The following is a 12,291-nucleotide window of genomic DNA, read 5'->3' as shown; positions in this document are numbered from 1 at the left end:
TCCTGTTTTGAGAGGACGGACTTTCTTCTTAGTTATTCATTGATTGTTTTGGAAATAGGGTCTCATGTATCTCAGGCTGCTTTAACTCAGTATGTAGACAAAAATAATGAAAATTTTATATTTAAACTTTATAGTGGAGAAATATTATTTCTAAAAACCAAAATGAGTAAACTATCATATTTTAATTATAATTTGTTTTGGCAGGTTTTTATAGTTGCAATACAGAAATTATGCCTGGCATAAATAATTGGACATCAGAAATACAGGTAAAATTTTATCAGATTGAAGCAAATACATATACATTATAAGTTTTACTTAAATACCTATTCCTTTTGGCCCCTAATAGCAATTACAAACACTATTCTTTTTAATTTCATTAGTTATTCATTATTTACCAGATCTATCAATTTTTAGACTTTTAGGAAAAAAATAACAAGATGTCCTGTTGTTCTTTCTCCTGTACCTAGATGTTCACATCAGTAAGAGTGGTCAGACTAAGTAGCCTCAACCTGACTAACCAAGCTCTCAATAAGAACTTCAACGGTCTATGTGAGAACTTGCTCAAGGTAGGAGCCTGCCGCTCAGAACCCAAGTTAAGTGGACTGGTCTTCTTTGTCCCTAGTACCTCATATGGCTGGGAGTATGCTGTTCTGTGAGCTTGTCAGTCTCACCTGTGCCACACTGAGGCACTGGCTTGTTGTTGCTCTTGTAAGAGACAGCATTAGGAAGGAAGCTCTTTAACTTAGTAGCCTAACTTTCATAAAACTCTGGTACATCTGTAGAATGTTTTCAGAGTTGTTGACAGACTTTAAACCCTTATTGATATGTGTGTTTTGCTCAGAGTGGTGGGTTGTATAAAGTTGTAGTAGCTAATTATGGTGGTATACACTGGCTGAGCTCCCTTGGTCACTTGTCTTCCAAGATAGTCCCACCTCTTACTTGATGTCCTCTGTGCTTACGTGATCATATTATATAAACACCTAAATCTACTGACAGCCAGTACTAACACTGTACTCTCAAAGAGGAAGGGCCAGTTTAGCTTTCCGGTCTAGGTTTCTACCTTGGTGATGTTCTGTCTCTGGACAGTTAATTCCACGAATTTATTATGTGCAGTCAGGAGTGAAGTCACCAGTCCTCTCCTTTGCAGAGCCTGTACTTCAAACTGAGGTCGATGGCCCCCTGCTGCCTCTGCCATGTGAACTTCACAGTGTCTCTGCCTGAAGATGAGTTAATCCAGGTAATGACAGTGCTGTTGACTGTAGAAGAGGCTTCTAGCCCTTGTGATCTGTTTTAGCATAATGTTTCACACAGTGTTTTAACTCACACCATCTGAAGGTATATATTAGCTTGCATCAGACTGTGTATTTCATTTGTCTTGTTGCTGGTTATCTGCAGGGGAACCACAGGGGTGCTCTAAGTGAGCACATAGTACACAAAATGGGGCTTATTGTTCATGACTTTACCGGTCCCGTTTAGAGACCTGGTCTTTTAGAGAAGGCACATTCAGAAAAATTTGGTTTGATGTACATGTTGCATGTCTGAATTTACATAGAATTCTGGTTGAGAGTCTTAATCAGGAAGGGAAAGCTTGTCAGTTGATACAGGTTGTCCCTTGGTGATGAAAGAAAATTTTAAGAAACTGAATTTTATCGATGATTATTTTACCAATCATAATTGTTTCTATAATTGTAGGTTACAGTCACAGCAGTTGCAATAACTTTTGATAAACACCAGGCCTTACAGACCACCAAGCCCCACGTTGAAAAGTCACAACAAAGAGGTAAACTTTGAAGTCTACCAAGTAAAGTTCTCATTTGCCTGTTACAGCTTTGCTGTAGACTAGGGTTAAAGCTGGACCAGAGATGGTTGCTAAGTAACTGTTGTGCATCTGCCTCTCAGCCTCTGCAGATAATGAAGAACTGCTGCAGTTCCCGCTGGAACTCTGCTCGGACCCACTGCCTTCTCATCCTTTCCCAGCAGCTAAAGGTTGGTCCTGTGGGAGGCTGGTAGGCATGGTAGTCTCTCTCCTCTCTGTTTCCTCAGAGTCAGTCTGAGAAGTTTGTCCTTCATCCCATCATTGTGTGTTGTTCTTACTTTACTTTGTAAAGAGATTTCTCTGTAAACAGTGAAGGTCATTTTTCTTATGTTCCGTTCTTCAGTTTTATGAAAGTTTTCCCAGTGTATGTATTTACATATAGTGTATTTGGTGTTTTATCTGGTAAGTTTTCTTCTAGTAGAGGTTTTTATTTGGATTTTCATAGATTCTCCAGGGGATGCACAGATTAGACAGGAATGTGCCTCCATCCTTTTAACCCTCGAGACAGGGTTTGTCTGTGTAGACCTGGGTGTCCTAGAACTCCCTCTGTAGACCAAGCTGGCCTGGAACTCCCTCTGCCTCCTGAGTGCTGGGAGTAAAGGTGTGCAAGTGCTGCCACTGCTTGGCCTTGCTTCCATCCTTTACACGGTGGCTGTAGCAAAGGACAATGGCTTGATAAGAAACTGATAGCTTTTAAAATACAAAATCATCTCCCCTCAGTGAGAAAACTCCTAAGTTCCTCAGTCTGCAGAAAAGAGTGGGAGGACTACTTTTCTCTAATTCTCTTTGTTATAGTATAATTTTTATTTTGACTTCTCAAAACTGTTCTGTCTAATCTTACATTACCTATTGAGTAAATGTAGTTTATATTTTTCTAAAGTTTTTAATTGAGAAATGATTCATTTGTTATTTAACATCAAATTAGTTACTGTAATCATACTTTAATAACACAATTGAAATTGTTTCTATGAATACTTTTTTTTTGGTAACAAATTATATGCAAAACAATAACTGTGTGTGTGTGTGTGTGTGTGTGTGTGCGCGCGTGCGCGCGCACTCGCATGTGCTCCCTAAATAAGTCATTGCATGGTCTGTCTGTACATGTAGAGATATATGTTTATCTCATCGTCCAAAGATTTAAAGAGATAAGCCATGTTTGGATTCTGCACTGGTGCCTTTGCTCATCTTTCTTGTGTCACTAACTACATTCCAATTTAGAATGTGTATAGAAAATCTTAGCATCCCTTAACTTCCTTGGGAGAATAAAGAGGAAATCCAATTCAAAGGTATCTGGGTTCAGATTTCTGGATAAACATACTTTATTTTTAGAGAGGAAAATATTTTTGTTAGGAATCTTCTCGAGGGGCTTGATGACATGGCTCAGAGGGTGACAGCGCTTGCCATTTAGTATTGCTTTAGCTCCCAGCACCCACATGGCAGCTCACAACTGTCTATAGTCAGTCTCAGGGAACCTGATGCCTTCTTCTGGCCTCTTTGGTTATCAGACACACACATGCTGAACAGACATGCATGCATGCATGCAGAATACTTGTACGTATAAGATAAAATAAGTCTTTTTAAAAAAACCCTTCCTTGAGTTCCTTAGATACTCCCCTCTTTTCAGGGATTATCTATCCTTCCTCTGCAATGGGAACCCACCCCTAGAACCTAGTCAGTAAAGGGTTAATCTGTTGCTAATTTACAAGAATATATATTTGGAATTGGGGTGCATTTTATTAGCTGGATTGTCACCATGTCATTACTAGCTGGACTCTGCAGAAGATTAGCATGAAGCTTTCATGTAACTTTGCCTTATCCAATCCATAAGTGATGCTTCCAAAATGCTGCAGCCAGTTAACAACTACTGCTTATGTGCTCAATATTGTGAAAAGATACTGTGGGAGAAACATCTGGCTATATGCCTTGTGTACTGCCTGAAGTGCTTACTGCTGATGTCAGCAGCATCAGAGGCCTGAGGTGGAGGGAAAGCCTGGTGGTAGCATTGTTACTAAGCAAGTGCACAAGGTGGCTGACAACAGACCCCTGTCAGCCTTGGCTTCACATGCCTACAATCTGAAGTTTTACACTTCCTCTTAACCTTTAGATTAAGGTTTAAACTTTTTTTTTTTTTTTGGTTTCTATGTTTTGTGATTGTTAACATGTTTCTGTTATTTAAAAAGTAAATGAAAGGCTGAATTCATGTCCAGGTTCAGAGAGCTTCCATAATTACCAGTTTTTCCAAGAAGCTCCAGTGAGGGAAAGTAGCAAGTCAAATTTCTCTCTAGTCCTTCTGAGCAGCTTTAGCGTGGGAGAGGCTAACAAAGGGTGAGGAGTTAGAGGTTAACTCTGTAGGTGACAGCCTCGGCTCCATGTCGTATTTAAGAAAGGGTTTCCAGAGTTGGAGAAACATTAAGTGATACCACACCACCTTCACTGCCATCCTAAAATCAGAACCATCATGTCTAGTAATATATAAAACATACTAAAACATGTGCCACCCAGTGATCCACGCAGAAACTGCTTGCCTGGAATATGAAAACCAGCAGTGAACAGTGTATCTATGCCTCTCACACGTAATTGTATAAGTTCTGGTTTATGCTATCTTTATTTCTCTCATCCTTTCAGGAGGACATGGGCTAAATATTAAAGTTATTTTAAGGTAATTTGGAAAGGTTCGCGGGTGAGGTGGGTTGTGACAGGTTTGAAGACTAAAGCAGTGCTCTTGTAGCATGACTGGAATGTTTATGTGCTGTAGCTGACAGTGTTGAATAGATGAAAAATGTGTGAAAATCTAAGTTAGCAGTGAAGAGGAATCCTAGAGAGGAAGGCAGGAGGGTCGGGAGGGTTGCCGAGTGTCTCACTGGTGTGGCTTTGCTGAGGTGACTAGCTGAGCAGGCAGAAGTATTTCTTTTAAAAAATTCTGTAAACATTGATTTCTAATTAACAGTCATGTTCTCAAAAAAAGGGGGGGATTATTAGTTGTTTTTTCTCTTTATGTTGACAAGGAGAATAGTTTGAAGAGCCAAGCATAATGTGTTTATTGACAACTGCGTTTTGTTTTTAGATTAACTTTTAGTTGTTATTTGTTTATTTATTGTTATTTATTTCTTGATTGATTGATTGATTGATTATTGTTATCAACAAGGGTAAATGTCATGTACTGCTCCTATTATATACATCTATCCTAATTCACCATATAGAGTAAATCAGGGCCTAAATTGTCCATCCATGTTCAGTTTGTTTTTGTTTTTTAAGGTAACGTGTTTATTGGTTTGTCTTGGGTTCCTGGTTGACTCAGTGTCACCTAGATAGTTACTGTGATTTATTTGCTGTTAAATATTAAAAGGTGTTGATTTCAGTCATTTTTTAAAGGCTATTAGGATTTCCAGACAAGTCTTAGGAAGAACATACATAATGTGGCATCACCATGAAGTGTTTCCTAGGCTTTTCCTGGGCTGTGCTGTAAGAAGGCCTGGGCAGTAAAAGTTCTACTCTACTTTCATAATGGTTTAATCTCATCAGTACCCATTTTTACCACTTTTTTCTGTAGTTGTTATGTTTTAAATATACTTTTTAATATGATACATATAAAATAGGGAGATATTAAATATAGTAAAAATATATAGAGTCTAAGTGAAGATATTTGAGGTAAAAAATTTTAAATGAAAATTTTCTCATAGAATGCAGATGAGTTCAATAATTTTCTGCTCAATGTTTCTAAACATAAGCAAGGTTAACATTGCTTTAACTTCTGAAGATATAAGTCTTGAATATTAGTTATGGTGAGCTGATGGACTTAAACAACTGTAAACCATATACTACTTTAAATATATCTCAAATATGCTATAAATCTAATCTGTTATAGAGTGATAGTTCTATTTAGATCTTGACTGTTTAATACTACCAATAAGTTTAATAGGATGATACAGTTTTTATTGATTAAAAGAATGGACCAGGACCTGTCCATTCCCTCCTGTTCCTGTCTTCATGCTTCCTGGTGCTCCTTCCTGGTCAGTGGCAGATGCTGTAGCCTGGCAGGGATACTCAGGTACTCAGTTTAATCAGCCTCTGCCTATAGGAGTCAGCATGAAAATCTGTAAGCACTAGCTTTTATTTTTCCAACAAATGAATGTTTCTGAATTCTTAACTATATATAGTAGCTCTTTATACTACTGCAAATACCTTTATATACTAACAGTCCCTTAGATGTCTGCTGCATCTGTTCTTTAAAAACTATATATTTTGATATTATGATCAAAATGGTAACAGCAATAAAAAGAATTTGAGAATAGTCTACATGTAGTTAGATGGCCAGAGTGCTGGCAGGAAAGGGTGCTGTTGGTAGAGAATGAGGAGAGTGAGAAACTAAAGAGACATATAAGGTGCAGTCCCAGAACTTGTTAGTGTGAGACCCTCTCTCCAAAACAAACAAACGAAGGAAGGAATGAAGCAAGTCTAAAGATAGGTCAAAGTGTCTGTCTCTCATCCAAGAGATGGGCTGGAAGGGGGGACATATTCAGTGGAGGAGCAGAGGTAGGGAGGCTTTTCTTCCTCTGTCTTCAGGGCAGCTTGAGGTCAGTGAAATGACGAAGAGGCAGAATGCAAAGCAAAGAAAAAAACGTAGACTGGAACAGGCTCTGGAGAGAAGCATATCAAATCTATACATTACTGATGCCTTACTTTTTATTTTCCATTATAAAAAAGTATTTACACTGAAGCTGCTATTTCTATCTTTCTACCATAATAATTTACAGCTCCTATGGCAATTTCTTTATCAGCTCATCCACATCTAAGTAGGTTTCTATCTATCTTTAGATTCATCATTAACTTAGTTATTAAGCCACTTTTTATAGATATTATCCAATCATTTATTATGTTGATACAAATGCCTGAAAAAAATGTGAAACTCAGTTGTGACAATAGTAACTTAAAACTTTCAGTGTTTAAATGGGAAAATAATAAAAATTAAAGACTCTGGACTACATGCCTTTTATTCTACAAAAGATTATTACTTGTAGGAATTTTTAAGACAGTAACTTTAAAAATACATTCACTTTAAAAAATTTAGAGCAAAGATAATTGATAAATTCTGATAGAAGTGAAAAGTCACAGGAGTTGGTGATTTGTGTTACAGCAGCCTTTGTCCACTGTGTGATCCTCACCAGAAAACAGGGTGATCTGGAAAGAGCAGAGATTGACTGCCACAGAGTTCTGGAGGCTGGGAGGGCAGGCCTACGCTGAAGTTCTGTCGACTTGGAAAGGCCTTCTTACTGGATTGTATTGTGGGGGAGACCAAACTGACCATTTACAATGGTGCCAATTTCACTGGAGGATGTTAGTGTGCACCTCAGAGGAGCCCAGCATACAGGCTATAGCTACAGCCGATGGGTGTAGCTCATTGGCTACCACAGACTCCTGAGAAGAACTTTAGAAGCATATGAAAGGAGGGGGAGACTTGTTGCCACTGTGCTGCTACCATGTTGGTCACTAACGTACTCATTTCTACTAGCTCATTCTTAACCTGTGTTTGTTTTAGTCTCCATACTTGTGGACGTGCGGCTTGCTAAGAGTTGCTAGACTAAGCTAAGAGAGTAATAATCCATAACCTTCCTTGCTTTGCCTAGTTAGATTTCTAGTCTCATAGGATGGAAGAAGGAAGTTTGGTCTGTGCAGGCTGTCCCCTATGTTCATGTGGGCATATGCACACATACACAAGTGCACATGCAGACACAGAAACTGTAAAGGCGTGCACTGCTGTGTGTCTTGATAACAGCTCTTTGCAGATAAAGTGGGGCTCTCATCTGCATGGAAGTGCTGGTCTCACTCTTCCACATAGACATGCACGTGCCGTAGAATTCATTACTAGCTCCCCAGCAGACCTTGAACGGTGCTTATAAGAAGTAATGGAAGCTGTTGTCGTTGATTACTGTTGACCCAGAGACTGCTCACCGCCTTCTTGTTAAGTTACCAGTGTGCCAAGTATACCAAGCCAGACTGCACACTGTTAGAGTGCTTTCCTGTTTGAGAGTCTGTTACCTGGGAAGCCAGATTATGTTGAGAAGGAGGCAGGAGTCTGAGGACTTCTGTGTCTAAGGTGTACAAATTGGACTGAAGTGCCAGAGTTCACTTGTTCCATACCAGCTGGCCTTGAGCATTTCTGCAAGAGAAGAGTTAAGATCAGAGCAAGTGTGAGTGAGAACAAGTGCATTCACAAGGCTCTGTGAACACTGAAGAATGTCTGCGATTCAAAATCACTGAAGTCAGGGAACAAAGAACTCTTCCCCCTTTATAAAAAATAGGGGAAAAGTAGTAATTTAGAGAGAAATTCACACAATATAAAAATCATGTAGTCTAAAATAAAGTCTCCTTCTCCCTTCATTTCCCTTCTGAAGAGCACACACTCTTACTAGCTATGTAGAAAAAAATGGAATATTTATTAATTTTTATTTATTTGTTTGTTTATTGTTTTTTGAGACAGAATCTTATGTAGCCCAGACTGACCAGACTCACTGCATAGCTGAGGACTTTGAATTCCTGATCCTCCTCCTGCCCCTTTCCAGATGCTGGTCCTCCTCCTGCCCCTTTCCAGATGCTGGCTTTAGAAGTGTGAACCTCAGTGCTTAGCTCGTCATTGTCTTTTTTGCAAACACAAACATTTTTAGATTGCTTTGTACTGTATCTTTTCCGTTTGGCACAGTTTAGGGTGTAATGGTACAGTTACCGTTATATCAGACACAACAGTGCTGAGTTACAGAAGAGAATTTCTTTTTAAAATTTGTGAGTCATTTTTTCTTGATCTTGTTCACAAGATACCTAACCCAATTATACATTCTCCCTTTCTCCTGTTGGTGGAGATCAAGTCTCTGAGCCTGTGCATGCTAGGCAGGCAGTCTACCATGAAGCTACCATACCCTAACTCTTGGCTCTCTAAGACAGCCTTGAATGGTCTGTATGTTCTGAGTTGGTAGGTGTTTGTCATGACACACAGCTCAAATATAGTCTCTGTAATGAGTATTCATGGAGTCTGCCCTCCTCAGCAGTGACTCCAGAGAACCCTGAGCCTCTCAGCCTGGAATAGGCTGATTTTTCTTCATCTATGTGTCAAGCCACTTCTGTCCTGTGCAGTCTCTAGAGACCTTTAAGCTTCTGAATATATGTCAGGAATGTTCTGGCCTCTTCCTGTATTCCCGTCTTCTTCTGGACTTGCTAAATCCCTCAATCTGCTGAATCAGGAAGATTGTACCCAGTTAGATATGTTGTCCATAGACTTGATGGTAAATATTTGGACATGTTTTTAACGTGGTACCTTCCCAGTCATCCTGTGGCCTGCACTTATTACTCACCTCCACATTCAGAGGACTGCAGCTACTGCATGTTCTCCATGTGAGCTACCAGATTCGAGGGCAATTCCACTTAGGAGAATGTTCTGTGCAAGTCATATTTTGAGTAATTAAGTTGCAAATATTACCAAAAGACCAATATATTAGAAATGGACAGTGTATTTACTTGATACTTTAAAAAATTGGACACCCCAAATAATCCTCAGTGTTTCTAATGAGCAATTTTTTTTTTCAGTTTTATAATTCCTTGACACAAAAATACAAATATGCTAGTACAGGGAGAATATGAACAGAAAAACTAAATCGACTTTAGTAGTACTTTTACCTTTTCACAATATCCACATGTACACAACAAATACCTAAGACACCAGGAGAACCTGTCTGGGTGCTGCTCCCAAGGCTGCTGGGAAAGGTGATTCTGTTTGGGATTCCTAGCCATCTCTATGGAGATCTGTCAATCACTTAGTTTCACAAAGGCTCGCTACCACTAGAGGGAGTTGTTGATAAAGTCAGATGGAGAGGTTGGAGGGAGGAAGGCCGCAGCTAGGCAGTGGTGTTGATGTGTGTGGCTGATTTCCTTGTGTGTGATGGTTCACAGTACAAGTTCTCACTCCTCCCGTTTCCCCCTCTCAGCCCTCCCCAGCACACTGACCCTGTCGTCTTACCTGGTGCCATGGTTCTACTGGTGTGCTACTGTTTGTAATTTCTCCAGAGTCTTACTTTGTGTTGTAATAAGAGATCATCTTGGCATAGTATTTATTAATGGGGCTAGTTTTCATATAAAGGAACTGCCATTTTAAATCCTAATACTTGTGCTTGGTTTGCTTTTATAATGAAGCCATAAAGATGTATTTGCTCTGTTCTTCTGGTTTACGGAAGATATTAACAAGCAGCAGAGAAGAGGTGCTGGCTTGTCCTCACATCTGAGCTAATGTTGTCCGTATTGTCTTATTAGAACACCTGGAGAGTGCGAACTCTAACTCAGGTATACCAGCTGCACAGAGAGGTGAGTTTGTCTACCTAAGCACACAGCCACTGTAGGTGTGAAGATACAGATCCATAGTTACAGCATAGGAATGCACTGGACAGTGGGATAGACCCCAGAAAAGGCTTTGTTGTATTTAGAATGTTTGACAGATTCAAAAGTCTTTACTTTGTTATTGTACTTTTTACCATGTAAACATTTTTCAAGTTTCTAAAGTTTTTGTTCTTTAGCCTTTTACAAACAGTAGCAATGTAACAGTTACTATTGGCAGAGGGGTGCTAGCTGCCCCCCTTCCTTCTTGTCAGAGGCCTTGCTGCCAGAGTCAGACCTGGAGGCGGAGTGTGGATGGCAGGCCCCTTTGGATTTCTTGCTGTTTTTAAAGTTGGGTTATTGATGGCTACTTTAGTAAGAGACAGGTCATTAGTGGGTGGTGGGTCTTGGTTTCTTTTTCTTTTTTTGTTGTTGTTTTTGGTTTTTCCCTTGAAGCCTTTCTCAACACTTTATTATTTTTTAGTTTTGACTTTCAGCTAAAAGTAGGGAGTGGGGTTGCTCATCGTGGGTTGATTATGAATTGAATCAAAAATTAAAACCTAATGGAAGCAACTAAATTCCTACAATGAGGAGAGGGGGAAGAGCCAAGCAGACTGAGGCCTCCGCCCCTGTGTCCGCTGCACTGTACGTGTCCCTGACACCGTGCAGTCACGTGCCCAGCGCTCTGCCAACATTACTGGGTTTGAATACTAGGATGTCTAAAGCTCGACTGTGCACCACCTCCTGTCTGATCTGAAAGGTCACTCTTTCTGTGAGCTACAGTGAAGTTAAGTTACATCATCAGAGGAGCATTGTGGCGAGTACGACACGTCATCCATATTTTTCTTTGTGTTTTCTTTTGTTTTCTGTCTGTGTTTCCAGCAACGTCAGTTGATTACAGTTCCTTTGCAGACAGATGCAGCAGCTGGATAGAGCTCATTAAACTGAAAGCTCAGACCATAAGGCGCGGATCAATTAAGACAAGTAGGCGATGTTTCTACCACATTCTGATGACCTGAGAAGCATATCCCTGATTTCACAGTGGTGAAGGCTAGACCTTACTGCCTAGTAACGGCATTGCCAGTCAGTCATGTGCTGGAGTATGAGAGCTGCAGGTGCTTGGTCATGTGTGAGGAGTTTCCTGCAGAGCCTTTGGTGCTTACTGTTAGCTGCACATTGTCTTTTCAGGTTTCCTTTTTATGGACGTACACAGACGCCTAGTACATCCCAGTCTAGGGGGACTCAGCCAGCTTCCTTGTTGAAGAGACACTCTTCTAGAACCCAGTGATGCTGACGGCAAGGCTGTCGGCGTCCTAATTCTGTGGGGCAGGGATCAAGTGTATACAGAGAAAGTAGACAGTGTATCTTACCACTGAACCAGAGAGAAATGTTTTATAACCTGTGTTATGGCAGATTTTGAGGAAATCATATTTGATTGAGTTCATATTAAAAAGGAAAAAACTACAATTTAAAGAAAGAATGTAGGAAATACATCAGAATCATTTTTTTTTTTTTTTAGTCCTAGAGGTGCTAAATTAATAAGTATGTGACCTTGGTTTCCCCCTGAGGTGACAGGGATGGTGTGACCATGTGACTGGTTGTGAGGTTAGAACCACAGGTGTGTGTTTATGGCTGACGGCAGTGACTTAATAACTGCTGGGAACTATCTACTGTTAACTTCCCCAGACCTCTCTTAGACAGCCAAGATCGATTGTTAAGGTTTAAGTTCCATGGCTGTTTAATCAGAAAGTTTGGGAAACAAATAGAGGAATGTATTACACCTCATGTTGCCTAGGCTGCCTCCAAGCCTCCAGTGATGGAGTATTCCGACAAAGGTGGAACTGTACTGAGATGTCACTACTTCCACACTTTCTTCAGTAATTGGTTTCCACAGCAGCTCCTTACTGCTCTGACGCTTTCCTGTCTCCACTCTGTAACTGATCATTTTGTGGCTAGCTGCACTGCATCAACATTTTCCTTTGCAGGAATGCCATTTTCCTTCCCAAAGAATTCCATTCCAGCACCTCCTCATGTTTCTCTCTCTAAATTGCATGTGATGCATGATAATTTCTTTTCTTTCATGACATGGCTTAGCCTCACAGACAGCTGAATGTTATCAC

The 12,291-nt window shown here is 40.0% G+C and overlaps 1 protein-coding gene across 23 annotated transcripts in view; it reads left to right on the top strand.

Annotated features, from left to right (window-relative positions):
* The window catches only part of C2cd5 (C2 calcium dependent domain containing 5), an 83,180-nt gene that overhangs the window by 65,572 nt on the left and 5,317 nt on the right, over positions 1-12,291 (top strand). For 13 of the 23 annotated variants that reach the window (XM_034511407.2, XM_076940804.1, XM_076940802.1 and 10 more), the window contains 7 exons: positions 205-266; positions 468-566; positions 1,148-1,237; positions 1,693-1,780; positions 1,900-1,986; positions 10,112-10,162; positions 11,054-11,155. In XM_034511407.2, coding sequence (XP_034367298.1) covers positions 205-266; positions 468-566; positions 1,148-1,237; positions 1,693-1,780; positions 1,900-1,986; positions 10,112-10,162; positions 11,054-11,155 — 579 coding nt within the window. The remainder of the gene's footprint in view (positions 1-204; positions 267-467; positions 567-1,147; positions 1,238-1,692; positions 1,781-1,899; positions 1,987-10,111; positions 10,163-11,053; positions 11,156-12,291) is intronic. The other 10 variants (XM_076940806.1, XM_034511411.2, XM_076940800.1 and 7 more) reach the window with 2 other exon arrangements.

This window comes from Arvicanthis niloticus, chromosome 9 (assembly GCF_011762505.2).
Source record: "Arvicanthis niloticus isolate mArvNil1 chromosome 9, mArvNil1.pat.X, whole genome shotgun sequence".
In the NCBI taxonomy this organism is placed as follows: domain Eukaryota; kingdom Metazoa; phylum Chordata; class Mammalia; order Rodentia; family Muridae; genus Arvicanthis; species Arvicanthis niloticus.
Note: the sequence above shows the minus strand (reverse complement) of the source record. Positions and strands in the feature narration are given on the sequence as shown.